Source organism: Gambusia affinis, linkage group LG01 (genome assembly GCF_019740435.1).
Source record: "Gambusia affinis linkage group LG01, SWU_Gaff_1.0, whole genome shotgun sequence".
NCBI lineage: Eukaryota > Metazoa > Chordata > Actinopteri > Cyprinodontiformes > Poeciliidae > Gambusia > Gambusia affinis.
The window spans coordinates 40,459,247-40,484,712 of NC_057868.1; the positions used below are offsets into that span (position 1 = coordinate 40,459,247).

The 25,466-nt window shown below is 41.8% G+C and overlaps 1 protein-coding gene across 1 annotated transcript; it reads right to left on the reverse strand.

Annotated features, from left to right (window-relative positions):
• Positions 1 to 1,741: 1,741 nt before the first annotated feature.
• LOC122832463 (galactose-specific lectin nattectin-like) lies at positions 1,742 to 7,847 on the reverse strand. Its single transcript, XM_044119307.1, has 7 exons — positions 7,744 to 7,847; positions 6,924 to 6,989; positions 5,639 to 5,648; positions 5,399 to 5,484; positions 4,288 to 4,422; positions 2,157 to 2,268; positions 1,742 to 1,961 (listed from the first exon to the last, which is right to left on the reverse strand). Exons 2-7 carry the CDS (start codon positions 6,987 to 6,989, stop codon positions 1,891 to 1,893), a joined length of 480 nt encoding a protein of 159 aa, XP_043975242.1. The 5' UTR covers positions 7,744 to 7,847; the 3' UTR covers positions 1,742 to 1,890.
• Positions 7,848 to 25,466: the final 17,619 nt, after the last annotated feature.

Below are 25,466 nucleotides of genomic sequence, written 5' to 3' on the forward strand. Positions count from 1 at the left end.
GGGGGGCCACCGCTGGTTTGGGCGTCTGGTGATTAACTGGCCGAAACGCCTGTTTGACCCAGCAGCACACCACTGATGATTAAGTTCTGAAATTCTGCTCAGCTTACATACGACTTAACACTGAGGCGGCTCTGCTGACTCAATGCTAATTGCGTTATTAAACTAGGACTAATAAGAGTGTAGCCTAAAATAAATACTTTCGCTTTATTAACTGCCCATTAATTAGAAACAGCACGATACACCTAAATCCCACCCATTTATGCCAACATCTCTATTTAGAAAAAAATTATAACTTTTAGAATTATCTAAAAACACTTTTCGTCCTATAGATTCTTAAATTATTTTTAAATTATTTTTAGGAATTAATCCACCCTAGTCTTTTTTCCCTAAGCCTAACCAACCCAGTTAGTCCTAAAACCTTCCATTGAATTGCACTCTAAACCAAACTGGTTTATTTAACCTTACCATTAGCCTTTATCCTAAACCTAACCAGTTGGTTTAAACTTACCATTAGTCTTTATCCTAAACCTAACCAGTTGGTTTAAACTTACCATTAGTCTTTATCCTAAACCTAACCATCTCGATCTAAACCCCATTCCAATTTCTTTTTCTCCTCTCCCCTTCCCCTCTCTCTCTCCCTCCTCCTCCCACTAAACACAGCACATAACAAGACACTCACAGCTCTACTTGGGCCTGCCCAACTGAGCATTGCACTCAGAGGAATCTGCCAGTCAGAATTCAGCATCTTACACAGCACATACAAGCCAAAAGGTTGAACTAAAAAGCAACCGGAAGCACATGCACCCCCACAAGGTAGCACCCCGTTGCCCACGATAGATGTATGATCTCGAGAGAGCGTGCACTACCAACGGAGCACCAAATGAGTAGGAATCAAACGTGATGGGCTTTGCACACTCCGAGAGTGAAAGCTCACACACCTAACCCCTACATACCTAACACTAACCCTAACCAAAAAATCAATTCACACCTTAGTCCTAAATCTGACCCCTGAGGTTTGGGTCCCCACATGGAGCAGTGTGTCCCCATAATGGAGTATGTCAGGAAAATGCTCCCCACAAGGTATTAGAAACAAACACACACTGAGGCATTATGCAAAGGTTTTTAACTCATATTTCCTGCAGAAACAGTTGATATTTTGTAATGCATGCAACTTGATAAAAGTGCGCTGGTTAACAAATTAAACATAAAGAAAGGTCAATATTACACAAGCCTAATTTATGCAATTCCATTTCTATTTAAGTTAGTTTAAGTCCATCCATTCACCCATTTTCTGTTCACCCTTGTTCCTAATGGGGTTGGGAGGGTTGCTGCTGCCTCTTCAGCTACGTTCTGGCCGGGATAGTGAAGAAAGTTGGAGGTGAGAGATTCAGCAAAATGAAGGCAATGGCAGCCTGGGACTTCTGCACATGTCCAGGTCACATTTATTTAAAAGTAATCAGCATAGAGCTGTACAAGTCAGATAGACAAGTCAACAAATCTACAGTTTATCTTTAGATTCTATAAAAGACTTTCAAATATCTTCCAAACTTTACAAGCTGCCACTGAAACATCTTAGCTTAAGCCTGGAGGCTCAGGCATCGTGGTGGGATGAATGATGGTTTCATGTTTTCACTGGTTTCACGTTACCATGGAGATTCAGAGACAGATTCACTCAATAAATTGTCTTAATCTAAAGTTTATTATCTTTTCCCAGAGAAATAAAATGACATGACAAAACAAGTTTCTTCATGCAACAGATTTATTGGAAATCAGATTTTATCCTTGTGTCTTCCAGCAGCGACGCCATCGAGGCCTGACATCCTGTAGGAAGTGACATCACCATTGAGAAGGTCACATGGTCATGTTGGATTTCTCAGGAAGAGGGAGGAGTTAGACTCTTTTGGCACAGATGTAGAAAAAATTATTGTTGCATGGTATATCATTCAGGTACATAGCTGATCCTGAAAAGAGATTAAAAAATAATATCAGGAAAATATTTCAGCAGCAGGTGAATCTGTTTGGGATCCTAAATCAGCAGATCGTAAGATTTATTAAAATCATCAAATGAACTTGATTTATCAAATATTAGCTGCACAGCTCCATCTTTCTGAGGAGAGTTTTAAACAAAAGCTCAGAGGCTGATTGATGATGTTCACCTGCCACGTTGATCTCCATGCAGTGTTCATTTCCACCAGAGTTGTTTGGTTCCCCCCTGGTCCACGGGGCGGAGGTGAACTTTGACCCGTCACTCCACAGCCACACACCCTCCTGAAACCAAATGTTTTTTAATAACACATTTTATTATGCATACATTTTATTTCCTTCCAGGACTCTGAGGACTGGTGTCCAAGCTGTGGCCCAGGGGCCATTTATGGGCCCTTGATGATTTTACAAGGCCCCTTGATTCCCAATCATGATCAATCAGTCAAGTTTATTTGCATAGCACCTTTCAGCAACAGTTAAAACTGCTTTACGTCATAAAAACATTAAAATATAAAGTCATTACACATGATATAAATAAAGTTCACCAGCACAGGTGGTTTATGCACAGACAATTTTTAATATTTTATTGCAAGATCCATTCATCCGTCCATCGATCCTTTGCTTATCTGGTCAAAGGTCGGAGACCCAGACTTCCCTCTCTCTGCCCCTTTTCCCAGCTCCTCTGGGTACAAAGCAAAACATTTGCTCTAAACCAGGGGTTTTCAAAGTATGAAAGGGTGAGCCCCCCTCCAAGGAGCACAATGCCTGCTGCGCCTCCCCCCCCGAAGGTGGTGGGTGGGTGGGGGGTTGTAAAAACTCCACCTTCAGCCCCGCTCTGGCCAAAACCAGTGATGGCATAGTTACTTTGAAAAAGTAACTTTAATCGGACTACTGATTACTCCTTGAAAAAGTAACTTAGTTATATTACTGACTACTTGATTTGGAAAGTAACTAAGTCACATTAAAAGTAACTGTTTAGTTACTTTCAGCAGCTGCTAACAACAACGCTCCACCTCCTGTGAAAATCACATTGATCTTTGCTAATACTTAATTGTAAGTTATTTTATAATGGTAACATCAACAATGTGTCTCCACTGATAAGGTTGAACTGAAGAGGAGATTGTACAAAATAAACAGTACAAAAAATAAAAAACGTGAGTAATTTGTGTGGTCAACTGTTGTCTGGAAAACTCTAAGAAGGATTTTAAAGCCCCCCTTCCCCCAGCCTCCAGATTCTGCGTTACGGCCCTGCGTTTGGTGTCACAGCACAGAGCTCCTCCTGCAGCTCCACAGCTCAGATGGCTGCACAGATTTGTGACACTTATCTTAATATTAATAATTATAATGATGTTAAGTTGCCATTATAACTATTGGAAACTCCGGACACGTTCATTCGTGGCTGTTTTCATGTTTATTGCGCTGTTCATATTGGTCTTGATGTTTGCAGTTTTCTGGAGCGCAACGCGAAGCTCGACGTCATTCAGAGGTAATATATTAACTTGACATCAACAAAGACACAGCGGGACGGATCATCCGGGAAATGATGGACAGGGAGAGACTGACTAAAACTACCTTAATGACGGACAAATTCTGGGATTTATTATGAGTCTCTGCTTATTTCCAAGCCCAAATGAGCAACTTCACGTTCAAAAACGAGCCAAAAAAGGCGCAACCAGCAACTCGTTAAATTTTCAAACGACTTTAAAAAAAAAATGAAGCCCAAAGCCGCTTATAATAATCGGACTTGGCGACAGAAACTCAAAATAGTTCCAGTTTTTCCTCCAACAAAATGCGCATCTCCCTCCATTGTTTACATTTCTGTCGCATAGAGACGTCGGTCATTCGACAAGACGAGTAGAGGAAATACGGTTAAATAACAAAAGAAGATAGTAACGCAAAAATGATTTTGATAACTAACTGTAGTCTGACTACTGGATTTGAAATAGCAACGTGTTAGATTACTCGTTACTGAAAAAAGTGGTCCGACGTCAGTAACGTCACTGACATTACTGGCCAAAACATCCTCTAAGGAGGGAAACATTTCCACTGATCCCCGCTCCACACGCGCACCCCACAGTACCAACTTTTTCCTAAATCCACAGAGTTGATCGTGTGCGTAAAAGACGTTTCTCTCACATCAGTAGACAGCAAGCAGATAGCTTTTCCGGTTTATTTTTTCCCTCGCATCGCGCCTCCCCTAAAGTGCTCTGGCGCCCCCCAGGGGAGGCGCGCCTCACACTTTGAAAACCGCCGCTCTAAACCATCCCTGACTACCAAACAATAAGAGAAAAGCAGAAAACTGACCTTCTCACAATCATGACCTCCGACCCAGGTTCTCACGTTTGATCCTTTCTTACTGTTGACCAGATCCTTCAGGAATTTTTGGTCATCGCTGTTGTGGACGGAGGCCAGATTTGCACCTAAACCAGTGCAGGCACGCTGGGAAAACAGAAAACAAAACAGAAAAATACTAACAAAAACAATAAAATCAACAAAGTAGAAAACTAAGAAAAGTCCAACTAAAAGAGAAGATGGAGATCTTTATTTAGTTTGACTCTTCTGAAGACAAACTTGTAGCGACACTTGATGACTAGCAGCACAGTTTGTTGCTCTGAAAGTCGTTTCATTCACCCAGAGATGCAGTCCAGATGGTTCTACTGGTCTTTGTCTCATCACGCCTATAAGGGCCGAGGTTGTCCTGAACTGTCTCTGTAGTTAAGCTGCTATAGACCTAGAACTGCTGGGGGAAAAACTGAACACTTCCTCACTCTGCTACAACTCTCCAGTTGTCTCCATAGAAGCTCCACCTGCTCTGATGTCTGGATGTGGTTCCTTCCTGGAGGGAATCAGCAGATAAAGCTGCTGCCACCATCCATTCATCCTCCCTCTCCTCATATTTACTCTTTATGAACATAGAAATTACTCCTAGATCAGTTCTTCTGTTTCGTTTCTCTGTTCGTCTTCTGGTTCAGGCCGTTTGGACTGAGCCAGGTTCTGGTTCTGCTGGAGGTTTCTTGCTGTTAAAGGGAAGTTTTCCTCTCCACTGTCGCTACATGCATGTTAGATATGAGGGATTACTGTAAAGTTAACCACAAAACGCATAAAAAGTGAACTTGATGCACTGATGAATCTCTAGGATTTATTGTGTGACTTGAACTGAATTAACTGTTTTTAGTGTCATGAAGCAACAGTTGTTATGAAATGATGATACATAAACTGAATGAAATAAAAGCATTTAGATGGAAATTCTAGATTCCAGATTGAGTCCTAAAAACATTCATGAAATGACAAACTGATTATTTATGAAACAAACGTCTGGTCAGACGGGGCGAAGATGAAATAAACAAAAAGTGAAAGAAATAAAGTGACAGATTTACAACACACAAAACATCAACTGATTTTATAGTGACTGTACCTCAGCAGAAGCCCAGTCAGTCTGAGCATTCTGGAAGAGGAAACAGCGATTTCCATACTTAGTCCAACCAGAGGGACAGCTAGGAACTGGAAATGCAAAGAAGTGCAACAAATCGTAAATAAGAGCTAAACTATTACATTTATTCTCAAAATGAATTTGAAGAAATTATATATCTTATTAAATGGAACAGAGAGACTAGCAGCAAAATCCTTGTTCACAAGTATTTGTTGAAATACTTACCACATGTAGCCTGTGGATAGAGAGAGAACGTAGAGATTATTAAAACCATATCAATAAAAAGATGCTAATCTAGATGGAGATCATAAACATATTTATATTGTAAGTTAAATTGGATGCACATACTAAAAAACAAACAATATATTTTCTTCCATATCAAAAGTTAAACTTCTCTTATTTAGATTCATCATAGAAAGTAAACATTTAAACCTGCATTTGCTGCAATGTTAATGTTGAAAACTCACAGAGCATCAGAACCCAAAACTCTTTGGCTCAGAAACTTTTATTATATCAGATCAATTTTACAAAGTCATAACTTGATCTGCACAATCATGAGGACGACAGCTGACTGGACGGATGTCCCTCCTCAAGGAGGCAAGACGCAAAAGGTCAATGCTAGCAGCTGGTTGTTAGCACAGAGCTGTAACCAAACATATTCAGAAAAAGTTGAGTGAAAGAAAAACTGTCATAGGATCAGGTCCATAGTTGCAGGAATTCAAGCAAAAGGAGTTTAAAGGTAGAAATCATTAATTTAGAGGTGAAAAGTATCATTCTGACAATTAATTTCTAGATAATTTTTACTAGACAGTTTTAATATTCTGTAAATTTGAACTGTATTTCATGTATTTGATCAATTTTAATCAATAAGTTCCAGAGGGAGCTTTTAATAGTCCAGATATTGAGCTTTGCGATGGTCCTTTAAGTTTAAAGTCCTTTAACTCTCAGTTTCAGTGCCTTTATGTAGCTGCTGTCTGTCTGTCTGTCTGTCCTGCTAGCTGTCCACCTGCCACTGACCAATTAGCTGTTTTATCATCCAGCTGCTGACTGACCTGATTAGACTCACCTGGTGGAGCGCCACCTGCAGGGCACCAGGCTGTCCTTACAGTAACAGACACTTTTCAGAATCCATTTTGTTTAAAATATCTTTTATCATCAATCAGATGTAATATTCTAATTTTTGGAGACAAATTTTGGGTTTTCATTCTCTGTGAGTCACAATTATCAAATGTAATATTTAACTGTATGTGTAAAAAAATCTATACAATATAATGAGTATAATTGTCTGACATAAGGGAAATAAAACACTGAACTTTTCACAATAACTTTATTTTTAATGTGTTTGTTAATACAGTAAATGTATCTTCATTCTGTGACTCCAACAGCTTTAAGTCTGAACACCTTCAGCTGCCTCATCTAAAAACTCCGCAGCTTCACTCTGTAAACATTTCCTCAATAATACTTTATAATCTGTTTTTCACTTGAGAGAAAAAGAAGATGGCAGACTCACATCGGCTCCGTTCCAGAGAACGCAGCTCAGAGAGAGGAACAAAGCCAAGTAAAGAACTGAGGCCATCTGAGGGAGAATCATCAGAAATATTCAGTTTGTCAGAAATAATGAATTTACAAAGCCTGTCATATGAATTCACACCCTGCATTGCTAACTAGCCATGATTTATACTTGTTCTTGTCAAATTAATAAATAAAATAAAATAAATACAATGTTTGCCAATTTTGTATTCATAAAACAAAGAAGAAACAAAAACACAACCAGAAAGTCTCCATCTTTGGGCTCTCCTCTGTCTAAAGTCTGGCCCTGATCACTTAAGGATTTTCAGGTTTTGTTATTTTACAACCTCAAACTTCTATGATGTTAATGTGACAGACAAACAGAAATGGATTAAAATGTTGAAGTGGAGGGAAATTTTAAAATAGTTTTCAATAAAGAGGATAATACCCTCCAGTATAATATAACTGTTACCTTCTCATGTTGAAGGACTTTATTTAACAGGAAGTAGAAGAGAAAGCCTACCTACATATCTAGGTAAATTGGGTCTATAACCCCATTAGGATGCAGAATCAACCACCCTGAAAAAAGTTATCACATCTATAGAAACATATTTTCATATTTGCTCAGATTTTTTTTGCCTTTTTTGAGACAAATGAAGAAACTCCCTGACCGAAAAAAACTGCATCGTTGCTAAAGATGAGCAGGTGAGTCCCCTTAGAAATTGTTGTTCATATTCAGTATCTGATGAAATGACAAAAGATCTATTTGAATTTTAAATTATATAAAGCATTGAGATAAAGAAGAAGAGCTCCAACGTTACCGTTCTTTGGGTTGTGAGCAGTGAAGTGCGTCTCAACAGCAGAACTTGGTACCAGGATGTTCAGGGATGGGAGGGCAGCCTTTAAATACCCTCACTGGGTGGTGTGTCCATAATCTGTCAACCCCATCAGGACAAAGAAATAATATTTCCACAGTCTACATTTCATAAACAAATACAGATACAAAGGTATCAGCTAACATGATGAACCTCCCACAGTCAACAAGCTGCTGTTGATGAAAGTCTGATGTAATTATTGTTTTACACACACAGACAGTTACTGCAAAATGACTGGGATGAAAATAGGGGGGACCCATGTTTCCTCTTTGGGCCGAGCCCGGCCGGGGTCCATGGGTAAAAGCCCGGCCTCCAGGCGCTCGCGATCGTGCCCCCCCACCAGGTCTGGATCCAGAGTGGGGCCCCAGGGATCCACGTCCGGGCGAGGGAACACCAAGTCCATTGTTATCACTTATCATAAGCGGTCTTCAGGCTGAACTTAGTCTGGTTTTGGACTGTAGGAGGAACCCGGAGATCCCGGAGAGAACCCACCATGGACAGGGAGAACATGCAAACTCCATGCAGAAAGACCCCGGGCCGGGACTCAAACCCAGAAACCAGAACCTTCTTGTTGCTACCTACTGCATCACTGTGCAGCCAAAGACACAAAGTCTAACAACTGAAACCGTGTGCATTTGATCAACAACACAAAAATCCTGAAAATGCTCCTCAAATATTGCCTCAACATCTGATAGCAGAAAATAAATACCATGTCACAAATGTTGAGAATTATATAAATGATATATTTTTATTTGCTTGGGAATTAGATGAAAAAACAAAATAAGATGTTGGAATATTGCATTTGGTGCATTGTGTAAGAATGTACAAATGTGCCAGCTGTGCATTTATCAAATGTAGAAAAAGCAAAAAGAAAATGGCGTTGGCGAGATTCTTCCCGAACTTGGTCCAGTACCCGGATGCTCGACATTACACTGTTGGTGCTGAAAAGTGTGAACTCTGACGTTTAACACCCATAATGTTATATTATCACACTTGCATTGAGTTAGTTATGGTGAAAGCAACACTACAGTCTCTACACTCTGATACAGTGGGTCCTGGAGGGCCGGCATCCTGCATGTTTTATTAATGCAGAAACACAATGCAACATAGAATCAATGATCAAAACACGACAATGAGTCAAGTTCCATCAATAAATTTGTAATTGATTACGTTTCAAATAAACAGTTTGGTCTTTAGTCAAGTTTGCATCCATAAAAGTTTTACCTGTTACACTCCTACTGTGTTATATGGAACAAAATACCTGTTGCTATTTTTATTCCCACTCACAATCACAGAGCTTAAAACGATGAAAACAGACTTTCAATGGACTTCCAGCACCAGGCTCCATACAACTCTTTCACAGAATTTCGCTCTGGGACTCCGTCGTCCCTCACAGATTTTTGTGCCATTTCAACACAGAATCAACAACCAAACCATAACATTAAGTCAAGTTCCATCATTAAATTTGTAATTGATTACGTTTCAAATACAATCCTAAACAGGTGGCTTTTTAGTCGAGATTTAAAGGAGGTCAGTGTTTCAGCTGTTTTACAGTTTTCTGGAAGTTTTAGTCTCTCCCTGTTTTAACACACATGGATCCAATGCCAGGTCATTAGAGACCTAAAGAGAATATTGACCTGCTGATAGATTGTTTTACCACCAGGGAGAGACTAAAACCTGCAGGATGCCGGCCCTCCAGGACCCACTTTGGACACCACTGCTCTAATATGTGCTAACATTGAAATTTGAACTCTGGCGAATTTGCTGGGAATGAATGGATCAAAAATCTGCTGCTGTTGGATCAACCTTCCAAACCTCTCAGGTCTTCTGGCTCTAGTTTGCTCTGCAGAACCAGAACCAGAACCAGAACCAGAACAAGCATTCGGCTTCTATGCACCACAAACCAGGAACAAACTTCCAGAAAACCTCCAAACAGCTGAAACACTGAGCTCCTTTAAATCCAGGCTGAAACTGACCTGTGTAGAGCTGCTTTTATTAGTAAAGGAACATTGATCAATATATTTGATGATGGTTCTGATGATGAAATTTGATGAAATGTAACGTTTGTTTCTTAATTTCACAACTGCTGACTGTGTTCTGTTTTTAAGATGTAAAGCACTTTGAATGCTTTGTTGCTGAAATGTTTCATTCAAATAAACTTGAACGTAACCTGTTCATGTTCAAGGGTAATTGTGTGAACTCAGCCAGAACCTGGCAGCTCAAACGTTTAAAGAACTGAAAGGTTTTAGTTCTGCTGTCGTTCTCTGCATGTTGCTGGTTATGTGTGTTTTTCTGGAGAAGATGATAAATTGTTCAACAAACATCTGGAAACTTTGTCCCTCTCATTTCTGAGATCCATAAATATGAATTAATGACTGGAATGTAATAGAATAAACTCTTGATTATACTTAATTTGGATTTAAGACCATTAGACTCATAAACTGAATTATTTTATTTGGTTTATTTGGAGTAGATTTGGTTCTTGTCCTGGAAGCTGCCTTCAGGGTTTGGCTTCCTGTTTCATCTGATCTGTTTTCTGTTGATCTTTGATCATTTGATCCTTTTAACAACAGAGGTGGAAACCAGCAAACAGTCATCAGATCCACATGTACAGCAGTCATCGTGTTTCCAAATGTTCCAGAAGGGCTTCAGGGTTAAACTCTGTCATATTTAATGATAGTTTCATTCTTTGTAATAATATATAACTAATGCAAGTTGAGCTTCAATCATTGAGCCCAATCAGACCTGAAACAGCAGACATGTTGGGTGTATTTCATTTCTCTTTGGGATCAGTAAAGTATATTTTAATAATTGTTTTTTTTTATTTTATTTTATGTGTTTTGTTCATATTCAAAGATTTTGCTCATAAATAAATTCCCTTCATCAATATTTTGGTTCAGGTCAATAATCAATAATCTTCTTACCTGACGTTTTAGATGTGAATAAATGAAAGTAGATGAATAAAATTATTTACTAACACAACAAAAACAGGAATCTTTAGAGGAATTGAACCAACAACCCTTAATCAGACATAACTGGATCATCTCCAGTTGAACCTCTTTAATGACTTTAAATTGTTTGATTCAAAGCTTTTTAAGAGTCAAACTAATCGACTCTCTGACCTGATCATGATTTTTAATTCCAGCAAACTGCTGAATCATCAGAACCTGTTTACTTTGGATAGGCCGATCTCCACAGCATCAGGGTGTGTCTGACTCAAACGGGTCGTCTGGTGTTTGAATATCAGATTTCATCCAGAACTGCTTCTGTTCCTCCTTCACTTTGTCAACAAACTTCTGGGACCCGATCCGTCCCGTCACCACTTCACTAACACACTACAAATATTAACATTAATATTTAGAAATGAGTATTAAATAAAAACATGAATGCCTTTGGAAACGTTCTACACTGTAAAAACTGACATCCTTCTTCAAATTCAATTTTAAAAAATACTTTATTGAGCCAAAAGGGAATTTGAAGTGTTAAAATTTATTATTTTATTTCTTAAACTGAGCTTCTTATAAAGACTTTAAAGTTATTACACTGTGGTTATGTTTTATTGCCACTTCAGTTCCACATTTATTTGGCTGGAAAGTCCATCTGTCTGTCTGTCCGTCCGTCCCAGTGTATCATGCTGTAAAACATATTTGCCCTATTAAACATTTTTTCTGTTTCTCCTTTTTTTGTCACAATTTAATGTTTCAAATCATCTATTTTTTATTTTTCATAAAGAGTGAATCCCAGAAGCAGTTTTCAAACGATGATTTTAAAAATCATGGCCCATCAGAAACAACAGCTTGTGAAAACTCAACAATCCCTCTGAGCTGCAGCAGAATTGCTTTAGTTCAGTCACACTGGACGGTTCTGAGTATGAAGGATGTTGATTTTAGAGCTCTGTCCACCATCAGAGAGGTTCAGTATGAATTATTATTATACCTGCAGGTCAGGGAATAACCAGGCCAGGGTCAGGCTGCTGAAACTGAGCTGAAAACAGTTTAATCAAACCACCAATAAACAAACATAAAGGTTTTTGGTTTCCTTACTGAAAAAAATCATCATTTGAAAACTGCCTGTTGTGTTAAGTCAAATTATTTTTGTACAATATTACAGTTAGTTTAATGATATGGAACATTAAATGTGACAAAAAAGTAAAAATGGAATCAGTCTGTGAGAGGAAAATACTTTTTCACATGTTGTAAACAAAAATAGTAGATTCAATTTTTAAAACGTTGGCGACAGAAATATTGAGGGCAGTTATGATTTTTACTTTTCCATCAAAAACACTTTGAAGTCATCACACGTTTATTGCATCAATGTGCCTGCAACTAGTTTACATGTGGTGCAGATTAACTACAGTCCAGCAGAGGGAGCTGTCCCCGTTTAGATTGGACTATGAATTAAGTTTCTGTTCATAAACAAAAAATGACAGAAATATTGTGTTTGACAAAAAATATTTAGCATTTAAGGTTATTGTTATGATGTTTAAATATGTTTTATTAATAAACATCTTAATAAAAAGCTCTAGTTAGCAGCTTTTTAACTAGAGCTGCTAAACTAAAAGCTCCTTTTTCACCTCTAAACCTTCAGACTATATAATTTCTTTGTTTACATATTACTTATGCTTCTTGTCATTAAATTAAAATTAAAATTTCTCATCTGGAGACGAGGGTCCGTCGGATTGTCGAACCTTGGATTCAGGAAGAGCAGTGTGGTTTTCGTCCTGGTCGTGGAACACTGGACCAGCTCTACACCCTCAGCAGGGTCCTGGAGGGTGCATGGGAGTTCGCCCAACCAGTCTACATGTGTTTTGTGGACTTGGAGAAGGCGTTCGACCGTGTCCCTCGGGGAGCCCTGTGGGGGGTTCTCCGGGAGTATGGGGTACTGGGCTCCTTTATACGGGCTGTCAGGTCCCTGTATGACCGGTGTCAGAGTCTGGTCCGCAGTAAGTCGGGCTCGTTTCCGGTGAGAGTTGGACTCCGCCAGGGCTGCCCTTTGTCACCGATTCTGTTCATTACTTTTATGGACAGAATTTCTAGGCGCAGCCAGGGTGTTGAGGGGATCCGTTTTGGTGACCTCAGGATCAAATCTCTGCTTTTTGCGGATGATGTGGTCCTTTTGGCTTCATTGGGACGTGATCTGCAGCTCTCGCTGGAGCGGTTCGCAGCCGAGTGTGAAGCGACTGGGATGGCGATCAATGCCTCCAAATCCGAGGCCATGGTCTTGAGCCGGAAAAGGGTAGAGTGCCTTCTCCAGGTCAGGGGGGGTGTCCTGCCCCAAGTGGAGGAGTTCAAGTATCTCGGGATCTTGTTCACGAATGGGGGAAGAAGGGAGCGGGAGATGGATGAATGTCTGTGATCGACATGGTGCAGTGTCTGCCGTCAAGCGGGCGCTGTACCGGTCCGTCGTGGTGAAGAGAGAGCTGAGCCAAAAAGCGAAGCTCTCGATTTACCGGTCGATCTACGTTCCCACCCTCATCTATGGTCATGAGCTTTGGGTCATGACCGAAAGAACGAGATCGCGGATACAAGCGGCCGAAATGGGTTTTCTCCGTAGGGTGGCTGGGCTCTCCCTTAGAGAGAGAAGCTCAGTCATCCAGGAGAGACTCAGAGTAGAGCCGCTGCTCCTTCACGTCGAGAGGGGCCAGTTGAGGTGGCTCGGGCATCTGGTCAGGATGCCTCCTGGACGCCTCCCTGGTGAGGTGTTCCGGGCACGTCCCACCGGGAGGAGACCCCGGGGAAGACCCAGGACATGCTGGAGGGACTATGTCTCTCGGCTGGCCTGGGAATGCCTTGGGATTCCTCCGGAGGAGCTGGTGGAAATGGCTGGGGAGAAGGAAGTCTGGGCCTCCCTTCTGAAGCTGCTACCCCTGTGACCCGACCCCGGATAAGTGAAAGAAGATGGATGGATGGATGGATGGATCTGGAGAAACTTTGGGTTAATTTTGCTTCCCTGTGTAGAAGATCTTCCCATCAGGCTGGTTCTTCCAGCTCAGTCTGATCTCAGCCTTCACTGCCTGGTCCTGCAGCTTCTGCTGGAGCTGAAACACAACAATCAGAAAAGTCAGGAACACACACCGAACACACAAAGAACACACACTGAACACACAAAGAACACACACTGAACACACAAAGAACACACACTGAACACAAAAGAACACACACTGAACACACACGCCCACACATGCACATGTTTGTTTGGCTATCTTTGTGGGGACTTTCCATTGACTGCCATTAATCTCTACAGCCTAAACCAGGGGTCTCAAACTCCAGTCCTCGAGGGCCACTGTCCTGCACATTTTAGATGTGCCACAGGTACAAAACACTGGAATGAAATGACTTAATTAGCTCCTTGTGTAGATCAGTTCTCCAGAACCTTGCTAATGACCTAATTAGTCTGTTCAGGTATGGTACAAAAGAGGCACATCTAAAAGTTGAAGGACAGCTGCCCTTGAGAACAGGAGTTTGAGACCCCTGGCCTAAACGTTACCCTTATCCTTACCCTATCCATTCCATACCTAACCCTAACTCTAACCAAGCTCATTTCATACCTCAGTCCTAAATCTAACCCCTGACCCCAAAACAGCATTTTCCTTGAAGGGACCAGGCTTCGGTCCCCACAAGAAGCACTGGGTCCCCACAACGTAGTACATGTCAGGAAAATGGTCCCCAAAGGTATTAAAAACAAACCCCCCCCCCCCCACACACACACACACACACACGCACACACACACACACACACAGGCCGGTCTGTCAGGAACTCCCTAACCTCTTTCTCTCCACAGTTTGCTCCTGGGCTGCTGAATTATTAAGATATGAAAAACTCCAGAGGACCAACTAATCTGGGTATTTAAATCTTATTTCTGAAGAGTCAAGAAAAGACTCACTTGCTAGTTTTGCTGAAGGCAATAACTCAGGATTGTGCTTCTTGTGTTGATGGAGGAGTGTGTAAATGGCTTTGCTTTGTTCAAGAGCCTTTCCTTCACTGAGGAGCTCAAGTAGCTGAAGAAAACAACAAGGAATCTTTAAAATAACTTGCAGAACGGCCAGGTCCACTTTACTTGTGACCAGGGTGAGTAAGGGGAAGGGTCGGGGTCAGAAGGAGGTCAAACCTGAAGCAACTTCTTCACAGTTCTGATTATAAGAGCTTATTTAACCTTTTGCTGTTTCCTGGATGTCAGAATGTTAACATCAGGCTTATGGTGTTAGTTTGGAAAAACCGGTTGGATTTTAGCTCTTGCTAAACAAAACCGATGCTTTATTTTCTGGAAGAGTCAGTATTTCAAAATTCTGACTCTTTGCTCCAGATTCAGAAACTCATCCAACTCCAGCTCCACCATCCTCTTCAATAATATCCAACCTACTCCTCTGTTGTTTAATCTCCTTAAGCACAATGTTTCTTTCATTTATGCTTTTCAGATATCATCATTCACAGTCATAACATTCAGATATTTTCCTTCAGACAATTCAATTGATCAGTTTCCCATCTCATACATTTAATCTCTTCCATCCTATCTCCATCCTCAACCCCTTTGAGCCAATCTTTATTTTTCGACCAGAATTTCAGCAAATGTTTCATCTGAAGGTCCACACCACATCTCAGATTTCTGAAATCCAGACACTTGAGTCTGGATCTCCAGACATCTCAGTTAATCCCTGTTAAGATCAGGCATCTCTCTCGAACTTTATTCCGCCCATTGTCTTTCGTACACTCAACAAAAATATAAACGCAACATTTTGTTTTTGCTCCCATTTTTCATGAGATGGACTCAGAGATCTAAAATTCATTCCAGATAAACAATATTACCATTTCTTTCAAATGTCCACAAATCTGTCAAAATGTTTGATAGTGAGCACTTCTGCTTTGCTGAGATAATCCATCCCACCTCACAGGTGTGCCACATCAAGATGCTGTCCTGACATCATGTTTGGTGCACAGTAGGGGTTGAACCAATTAGTCGACTAGTCGACTCTAGGACGTCTCGCGAGTTTTTACATTTCATGTTGACTAGTCGCAGTCATGTGATTGCCGGTGGTGACAGCCTGTGCTGATCTGACAGCACAGTAAACGTCACAAGACACAAGAAAAATAAGTTAATACATTAGTTTAAATGATATGTAGATGGATGCATATTTGTGGTTTTACAGTGTTTTTAAAAGGAGATGGAGTTGCAGCTGCAGTCGACTACAAAACACGAGCCGTCTAAAACTCGCCCCCTTCCCGCTAAGGATGTCACTTAGCGGCTCGCGAGTGTCTTTGTCACAACGATCTAACTAATACATTATGATGTTATGTTGCTGATTAAATAAAGACCTGTGGTAATGACAGCTGCTGATTAAATAAAAGCCTGTAGTTGGTAATGACAGTGTATACTTGTCTGACATATAGCCGTGAGTTCGTGCTAAGAATGACACTTCGACGGAGACAGAGCCGGGTCCCTCTCTGCTCTCCCCTCTTTGGTGTCATCAGATCAGCTGTCAGAAGTGCGTTGCTATGATGTCACAACGACTAGTCAACTCGACATCGACTCGACTTTTATCATGTTGACGTTGACTAGAAAATATCTTAAATCGTTCAATCTGCTGAGTCAGCAGAGCTTCCTGCCGCGCATCGGGCGGAGGAGAAGCAGGTGGTTTCGTTGAATTCAGCTGTAACCAAACTGGATCCGTTCATAACAAGTTTGGCTTGTGATGTTCCAAAAGCACCATGTAGTCAGTGTGATCATTTGACTCCTAACTATCCAGAGATCATCAGCATCAGCCGGTGTTTAGAAAAAAAAGTCAGACCCGACTTTGTGCAACAAACTTTTCCCCGCTGCTCACGAAGAATGATCTGTTTATTGCTCTTTTAATTCTCCATAATAGACTTAGTAAAAGCAGGAGAAGGGGAGTGTGTGTGTGTGTGTGTGGGGTGGGGGGGGGGGGAGCTGGGGGTCAATATTTGCCGTGAAAATAGCTAATAAAGCCTCCAAGTAGTTGTGAAGGGTTTTTGCTCTTACGTCACTATGACGTCACCGCGACTAGTCGACATCGACTCGACTATTATCATGATGTAGTCGACCTTAAAAAATATGTAGTTGTTCAACCCCTAGTGCGCAGGTGTACCTTATACTGCCCACAAAAAAGGCCACTCTGAAATGCGCAGTTTTGTCTCACAGCAAAATGCCACAGATGTCGCAAGCATTGAGGGAGCTTGCAATTAGCATGCTGACAGCGGGAATGTCAACCAGATCTGTTGCTCGTGCATTGGATGTCCATTTCTCCACCATAAGCCATCTTCAAAGGTTTTTCAGAGAATATGGCAGTACTTCCAACCGGCCTCAAAACAGCAGACCACATGTAACCACACCAGCCCAGGACCTCCACATCCTGCAGGTTCACCTCCAAGATTGTTTGAGACCAGCCACTCAGACAGCTGCTGAAACAATTGTTTTGCATGACCAAAGAATTTCTGCACAAACTGTCAGAAACCGTCTCAGGGAAGCTCAACTGCATGCTCGTCATCCTCATCAGGGTCTTAACCTGACTCCAGATCGTCGCCGTTACAGACTTCAGTGGGCAAATGCTCATATTCGATGGCGTCCGGCACATTGGAGAGGTGTTCTCTTTACCAATGAATCTCGGTTTACATTGTTCAGGGCGGATGGCAGACAGTGTTTGTGGCGTCGTGTGAGTGAGCGCTTTGCTGATGCCAATGTTGTGGATCGAGTGGCCCATGGTGGTGGTGGGGTTATGGTATGGGCAGGCATCTGTTATGGACGAAGAACACAGGTGCATTTTATTGATGGCATTTTGAATGCACAGAGATACCGTGATGAGATCCTGAGGCCCATTGTTGTGCCATACATCCATGAACATCACCTCATGTTTCAGCAAGATAATGCACGGCCCCATGTTGCAAGGATCTCTACACAATTCTTGGAAGCTGAAAATGTCCCAGTTCTTGCATGGCCAGCATACTCACCGGACATGTGACCCATTGAGCATGTCTGGGATGTGCTTGACCGGCGAATACGAATGCGTGTACCAGTTCCAACTATTGTCCAGCAACTTCTCACAGCCATTGAAGAGGAGTGGACCAACATTCCACAGGCCACAATTGACAATCTGATAAACTCTATGTGAAGAAGATGTGTTGCACTGCATGAGGCAAATGGTGGTCACACCAGCTACTGACTGGTTCTGAGTCCCCAGATCCCCAATAAAGCAAAAGAAAAAAGCACATTTCAGAGTGGCCTTTTATTGTGGGCAGTATAAGGTACACCTGTACACTAATCATGATGTCAGATCAGCATCTTGATGTGGCACACCTATGAGGTGGGATCGATGATGTCAGCAAAGCAGAAGTGCTCACTATCAAACATTTAGACAGATTTGTGGACAGCATTTGAAAGAAATGGTAATATTGTTTATCTGGAATGAATTTTACATCTTTGAGTCCATCTCATGAAAAATGGGAGCAAAAACAAAAGTGTTGCGTTTATATTTTTGTTGAGTGTATATGAGCAGTGTCTTCAGCATCCAGTCAGATCATCACTCATCTCTCCATCCCTTCATCTCCAATGAGACAATCCAAGTTTAAGTTGCTGGTTATCCCCAGTGTAACCCTCAGGTTATATATATATATATAAAACTCTTTTCTCCCATGCTCCTTAAACATTTTCTTAGACTTTTTCCCCTTAAACAATAAAAGTCACATTTTACTTAACTTAGTTAATGTTCTACACTCACATATTGGAGGGTTTACACACCGTAAAAGTCCATAACAATATAGTGCATATATGTATTTTCTGCTGGCTTAAAACATGCAGTAAATGTAGCGTTTGCTAATATTTGTTATTTACTACCGTCAGTAAATGCATCAACTTTACTTGTCTCCACCTTACTGGTCAGTCAAGGGCAAAATCAAGTTTAAGCAATTTGATTGGTTGTGATGGACCGGGGGTGAGAACTGGATGAATGTGTACGTGCTAGCTGCTGTGTACTGGCACTCGGCCGGCGGCCGTTCATGGACTAGGTTGGATATTTGCCGCTTTGGACTGTTATTTTTAGCTAACCAGTTGGAGCTACGAACTTCTTCCTGGGAGTTTTTGCTGGATTTTGGAGCCGCAGAGCCGAACCACGCTCAACGTTTTGCTGGATTTTGGAGCTGCAGATCCGAACCACGCTCCTGAGCTGGAATGGACTGTTGGACCGGAGTCGGAGCCTTTTTGTTACCGTTTGTTTGAAACTGGTAATCCATGGTGGGGTGAGTAACCCATGCCTCGTGGTTGTTCTGGGAGCCGCCATCATGGACCTTACCAAGCTCCGCCCACAACCGACCCACGTGACCGCAAGTCTCACAAGCAAAGCCTCGTAGCGCATTGTTTCTATGTAAACATGACTCCATTAGTGCATCATTTCTACCGGATTTTCACAATATATCAGCTACTACAATGGACAGAGGAAATAACAAGTTCATGTCATCATCTGGGAGGAGGTTACTGGTTTTTCAGTCACAAGCTGGTTGCAAACCTGAGGCCAGCAGGTGTCAGTCAGTCAGTTATGGTAGATCTGAAATTTGGTTTGATGACCTCAATATGAGAAGCTACAGACTGATAAGAGAAACCAAAGAGCTCTGTTAAGGTAAAGACGCCATTTGTTTGTTAAAAGTTTATGAAATATATTTTTTCTATTTGATGTTTGTTATGAATGACGATGCGACCGTCACAAACGAACGACGTAATTAGTCCAACCTTTAGAAACTACAGCGGCTGTAATGCGCCACAGCAAAGGTAAACAAAAGTAAAATAACCCGAACAGGTGATCAACTCAAAACCACTTGTACCTTTTTACTCTCTCTCTCTCTTTGTGGTTTAAGCACACCTGTTACCGTGGCAACCGCCTGCGCCCCCGCAAGACGAGCAAAGATTACGTTAAAAACAAAACATTCAGTCCGTTACGACATCAAGTTTCCAGGCTTGATATTTATTTCTGGATTATTAATCAGCGCTTCCCTGAACACAGCGATGGTTGATTTACTAGCTGTACTTGGTGCTAGAGAGGCTAACACGAGTAACAGTTTAGTCCAAAGCCTTTTCTGCTAAAATCAAATCTTTAGTGTGTGTCAGATACAGTACACATTGCATATTGATCTGTTTAGCTAACGTAAGACTGTGCAGCAGACAGGCTTCAAGGTGTAGAAGTTGTATCAGAACTGCTATTATGCTGTACTTAGCTAACGGGAAGCGTGTGTTTGTGAGACGGCCACCCACGTGACCACGTAGAATGTGCATCAGCCAATGAAAAGCGGCCCCTCTGGTAAGGTCCATTGGAACTGCTATTCTGAGGACGAATGCTAACCGAGTCCCTTCAGGCCTGCAACGTTAAGAAAACTAATGGACTGTTTTACTCATTCCAGGAACTGAATGGCGTGGTTGATATCCACCAGTTTGATTCATTCAGCCTTGTTTTTTGTTTTATTGTATAAGACTTGTTTAAAGGGTGGTTTTGAACAGTTCTGAGACCAAATGGTTGCACTAAGTGTGGTAATTAAAGTTAACTGTACATTGACCTTGGTTCATTACTGACCAGTATGATTCATTAAACTGGTACGTTTTCCACTTTACCATTTTGCTTTCTTATTTTAGTATAAGGTCCAAGTCGCACTACATTTAGGTCTTAGTTGTAGTTGTTTTAGCCTTGCTTTTGTGCTCAGTTATGCACTCTATTAACAATACACACTGTTGCCATTTAATACACTATTTACTCATTGTCAAGTATTTGATAGAGTGTAGGTCAGAGAATCTAGGCGCTGTTCATAGGGGAAAACTAGAACAGTGGTTACACCACGATATGGTTCATGCATCCTCAATAATCTCAGTGATTCATGACAAGCTCATTCTCTCGTCTGTTCTATTTAAATCAGACTCTTTTGGGGTCCTATGTGGACTCGGGGAAAATAAGAAGATCCGTTTCCCAAAGACCAAATCCCCACACAGAGTCTTCACCTCCAAAACCATCCATCAACCTCCCCAGATAACCAAATCAAAACCCTTCATCCCTTCATCCCTCCATCGCTCATCCTTTCTTCCCTCATCCCTTCATCAATAGTATATCTTTGTGGCATGGTCCTTGCTAGTGGCCTGTTCCTTGAAGGAAGTAATGCAAGACAGTTTACCTGACTGAGATCATGACAGATGTACATTTCAGCAGTACATTGCACCCAGTATACTGTTGCACATTGGCACTGTCCTGATGGAGAAAACAGGAGACGGTCAAGAACAGCTGATCCAAACAGAGTTCTCTACATCATCACAACGGCTGATAACCATTGAACCAACTGGACAACAACAACTGTACACTGCTGTACAGTAGATAACCAACTTCTAGCTGGATATCTGACATGTGAAGAGACCAAACTAGCTCTACATTTGTCATTTCCCAGAATGCATCTGGCCCCTACCAGTAATCTCCTTCTACCATTTGGCTGCTCTTTTTCCTGAGAGTTGCTAGTGAAAGTGAATCAAAAATATTTATACTAAGAATAAATTCATACTGTCAAATTTGTACCATTTTAAAGCACATTTTTACAGTTATTGATGGATGAAATATATCATTTGAATCAGCAGGTTGTTGGAAATGTCCTGGGTTCGATTCCCGGCCCGGGGTCTTTCTGCATGGAGTTTGCATGTTCTCCCTGTGCATGGTGGGTTCTCTCAGGGTTCTCCGGCTTCCTCCCACAGTCCAAAAACATGACTGTCAGGTTAATTGGTCTCTCTAAATTCTCCCTAGGTGTGAGTGTGTGTGTGAATGGTTGTTTGTCTTGTGTGTCTCTGTGTTGCCCTGCGACAGACTGGCGACCTGTCCAGGGTGACCACGCCTCTCGCCCGGGACGTACCTGGAGAGGAACCAGAAACCCTCCTGACCCCATTAGGGACAAGGGTGAACAGAAAATGGATGGATGGATGGATGGATGGATGAACGTTGACGAAAACGTTCTAAAAACTCATCTAATATTTTCAGTCATATCTCAGAGTAACTGAATGTTTCTTATCTTCATACAGATGAAATTCGTTCTTTTTACTTTGTTCCTTTGTGGATTCATCCGTAAAGTAAATGTCAGTGAAATCCTTCTCTTCTGTTTGCTGTTTAGAAAATAAGTTGTAAAAATTCTACTTTTAGTGTTTTTATCTCTTTATTTAGACTGTATGTGAAACAGGCTGTGAAACACTGAACACAACCTACACACTAAAAAAATATAATTATCCTTGACATTGATCTTTTGTAAATTTTTTATATTACATTGTGATTTTTTTCCCCAATGGGTAGTTTTTATAATTTAATTTGAGACACGTATTTTGTTCTGGGTCAAACTGACCCGCTGATTAAAATCAATACAATTGTGTCATGTAGAGAGGATTTACGTTTTCCCCACTTCCTCTGAGTGTCCACTCAGTGTTGGTGGAGTTTGCCCACAGGAACAGAAAATGTTGTATGAACATCTGCTTTCTCACATACCCTTCTGAGGCTTTCTTTCTGCTACACACCTGGTTGAATCTTTGGGTGATTAACAAGCTTCTGCAGGACTTGATGGCTGCAGAAGAGATTATGCAATCATGAGGGTCAGATGTTCTGATCATCTAAAACATGCAGAGCAGGGGGACCTGCGGTCCCGGTGACCCTTGCCACATGTCTTCCCCCCTCTCCTTGCCCTCCTTCCTGTCTGCCTACTGTTGCAAAAATACGACCCACTAGCGTTGCAAAAAAAAGAGAAAAAGAAAAGTTCAAGGGGGTCGAATACTTTCACAAAGCAGTGTAATTCAGAATAAAATTAAATACAAGACACATACTCATCAATTAACAATAAAATAAAAACAAATTATGTGAATATCCTACTTTGGCCTGTAATCTACCAGCTTGCTTTTTTATTTTGATCTGGAAGAAAATATATGTTTAAGAGTTACATTGCATCCCCTCATCCACAGTCCTGATTATGTGCTTGGTAAATAAATAATCTTTACAGTCACTTGACTTGTGGTGCAGATTAACATGGACCTAAAGACACCCTGGTGCAGCGGTCCAGTGAGCTTTCCCACTTCAGCTTCAATGCTAGTTAATACACACACGCCCACGCACACACACGCACACACACACACATTCAAACATCCTCTGCCGGCTCAAAAAGGAGGGGACTCAAACCCGCTCTTCTCTTTTATTTGATGTTATTTCTTAACCAAATTGGGACTTAAACCCAATTACGGATGGGACTCCAACCCTCCTTTTATTTATAAGGGACTTCAACCCTAAATTGGGACTTCAACCCTAAATGAAAAGCGCTTATCAACTCACGTTTCTGTCCGTTCGTCTTGTCTGGTTGGATCTCTTCAATCCGCCGTTGACAGACAAAGTCGGACCTAGGCGCTGGCCCAGCGAAGAAGTTACTTCCCGGGACTTTGTTTCCAAGTCCTGTTGACTCTGGCCGTGCACGGTTTTCAGCGTGTCGTTCTTCGTCTGTCAGCAAACGGGTATGTTGAGATCCGGGTCACGGCACCAAGATGATAGGTATTTTCTAAACCTACATAAAAAGAGAACCACAGATAACGTTTATGAGTTTTCAACCAAGCTTCTGCAGAAGGAGAAAACATAGCAAACCACTTCTCCAAGGTGTTCACCATGCGTTCTGACTCCCTGTAGCAGAGCCTGTCTTTTTATTAAGCAGGAGGAAAGAAAGGAGTCGGGAGTGAAATATGGGAGAGTAATAAATAAAAGAAGGGGACTATTCTGAAACAAGGGAGAACTTCATTCTACACACTCACAGTTTAAGGAGTATACCAAGATTAGAGAGCAGCTGCAGCTTCAAGGTTTAGGGAAAAAGCAAGTTTTGTCTTTCACACGGTTTAACAAATTCTTCCTGTCTGGGGTGTGAATACTAAACCTTTAGATGAAAAGCAAACTGGTAACTACTCATGTAAGAATGATAAGACATAATAATCCTAACAAAGACGGCCTTCTATCACCTGAAGAACATTTCCAGGATTAAAGGACTAATGTCTCAGCCAGATCTAGAGAAACTCATCCATGCGTTTATCTTCAGTCGTATTGATTATTGTAACAGCGTTTCACAGGTCTGTCTAACAAATCAATCAAACAGCTGCAGCTGATCCAGAATGCTGCTGCTGGAGTTCTGACTAAAACCAGGAAGTTAGAGCACATAACACCAGTTTTAAAGTCTCTCCACTGGCTCCCTGTAGCTCAAAGAATAGACTTTAAAATACTGTTGTTAGTTTATAAATCACTGAATGGTTTAGCACCACAATACATTAAAGATCTGCTGCTGTTGTATCAACCTTCCAGAACTTTCAGGTTCTGGTTCTGCTCTGCATTCCTGGAACCAGAACCAAACGAGAAGAAGCAGCATTCAGCATCTATGCACCACAAATCTGGAACAGACTTCCAGAAAACTGTGAAAGAGCTGAAACACTGACTTCCTTTAAATCTCAACTAAAATCCCACCTGTTTAGAGTTGTATTTGAAACGCAATTAATTATAAATTTATTGATGGAACATGACTTAATGTCGTGTTTTGATTGTTGATTTGATGTTGCATTGTGTTTGTGTGTTTGATTTGATGTAAAGCACTTTGAAATACCTTGCTGCTGAAATTTGCTATACAAATAAAATTTCATTTGATTTCATCTCCATGCAATATTTCAGAGTCGCAGCAGCCAACACAACCCCACAACATCCAGAGCCTTGAGGAACTCTGGGCGGATCTCATTCACCCTCGGGGCCCAAGGAGCTTTTGGACCACCTCGGCGACCTCGACCCCAGAGATTGGAGAGCCCAACCCAGAGTCCCCAGGCTCAGCTTCCTCAATGGAAGGCATGTAGGTTGGATTGAGGAGGTCTTCAAAGTATTCTGCCCACCGGCCCACAACATCCCGAGTTGAGGTCAGCAGCACACCATCCCCACTATAAACAGTATTGGTGCTGTACTGAGACGCCGGATGGTGGACCAGAATCACCTTGAAGCCGTACAGAAGTCTTTCTCCATGGCCTCTCCAAACTCCTCCAATGCCCAGATTTTTGCCACAGTAACCACCTGACCCGCATGCCACTTCGCCAGCTGGTACCCATCAGCTGCTTCTGGAGTCCCACAGGACAAAAAGGCGCGATAGGACTCCTTCTTCAACCTGACAGCTTCCCTCACCGAAGGTGTCCACCAACGGGTTGGAGGGTTGCCGCCGCGACAGGCACCGACAACCTTGCGGCCACAGCTCCGATAATCCGTCTCGACAATGGAGGCATGGAACACGGTCCACTCAGACTCCATGTCCCCCACCTCCTTCGGGACGTGTTCGAAGTTCTGCCGGTGGTGGGAGTTAAAGCTCCGTCTCACAGGGGATTCCGCCAGACGTTCCTAGCAGACCCCACAACACGTTTGGGCCTGCCAAGTCTGACCGGCATCCTCCCCCACCAGCGGAGCCAACTCACCACCAGGTAGTGGTCAGTGGACAGCTCCATGCCTCTCTTCACCCGAGTGTCCAAGACATACGGCCGCAGACCCGATGACAAAGTCGATCATCGAACTGCGGCCTAGGGTGTCCTGGTGCCAAGTGCACATATGGACACCCTTATGCTTGAACATGGTGTTCGTTATAGACAATCCATGACAAGCACAGAAGTCCAAGAA

Excerpts from the sequence above, each read along its gene's own strand:
- LOC122832463 (XM_044119307.1), bottom strand. The coding sequence starts at position 6,989 with ATGGCCTCAGTTCTTTACTTGGCTTTGTTCCTCTCTCTGAGCTGCGTT. Across the intron at positions 4,423-5,398 it reads CTGACTGGGCTTCTGCTGAG|CGTGCCTGCACTGGTTTAGG; the intron begins GTACAGTCACTA and ends CTGTTTTCCCAG. Across the intron at positions 2,269-4,287 it reads GAGGTCATGATTGTGAGAAG|GAGGGTGTGTGGCTGTGGAG; the intron begins GTCAGTTTTCTG and ends ATTTGGTTTCAG.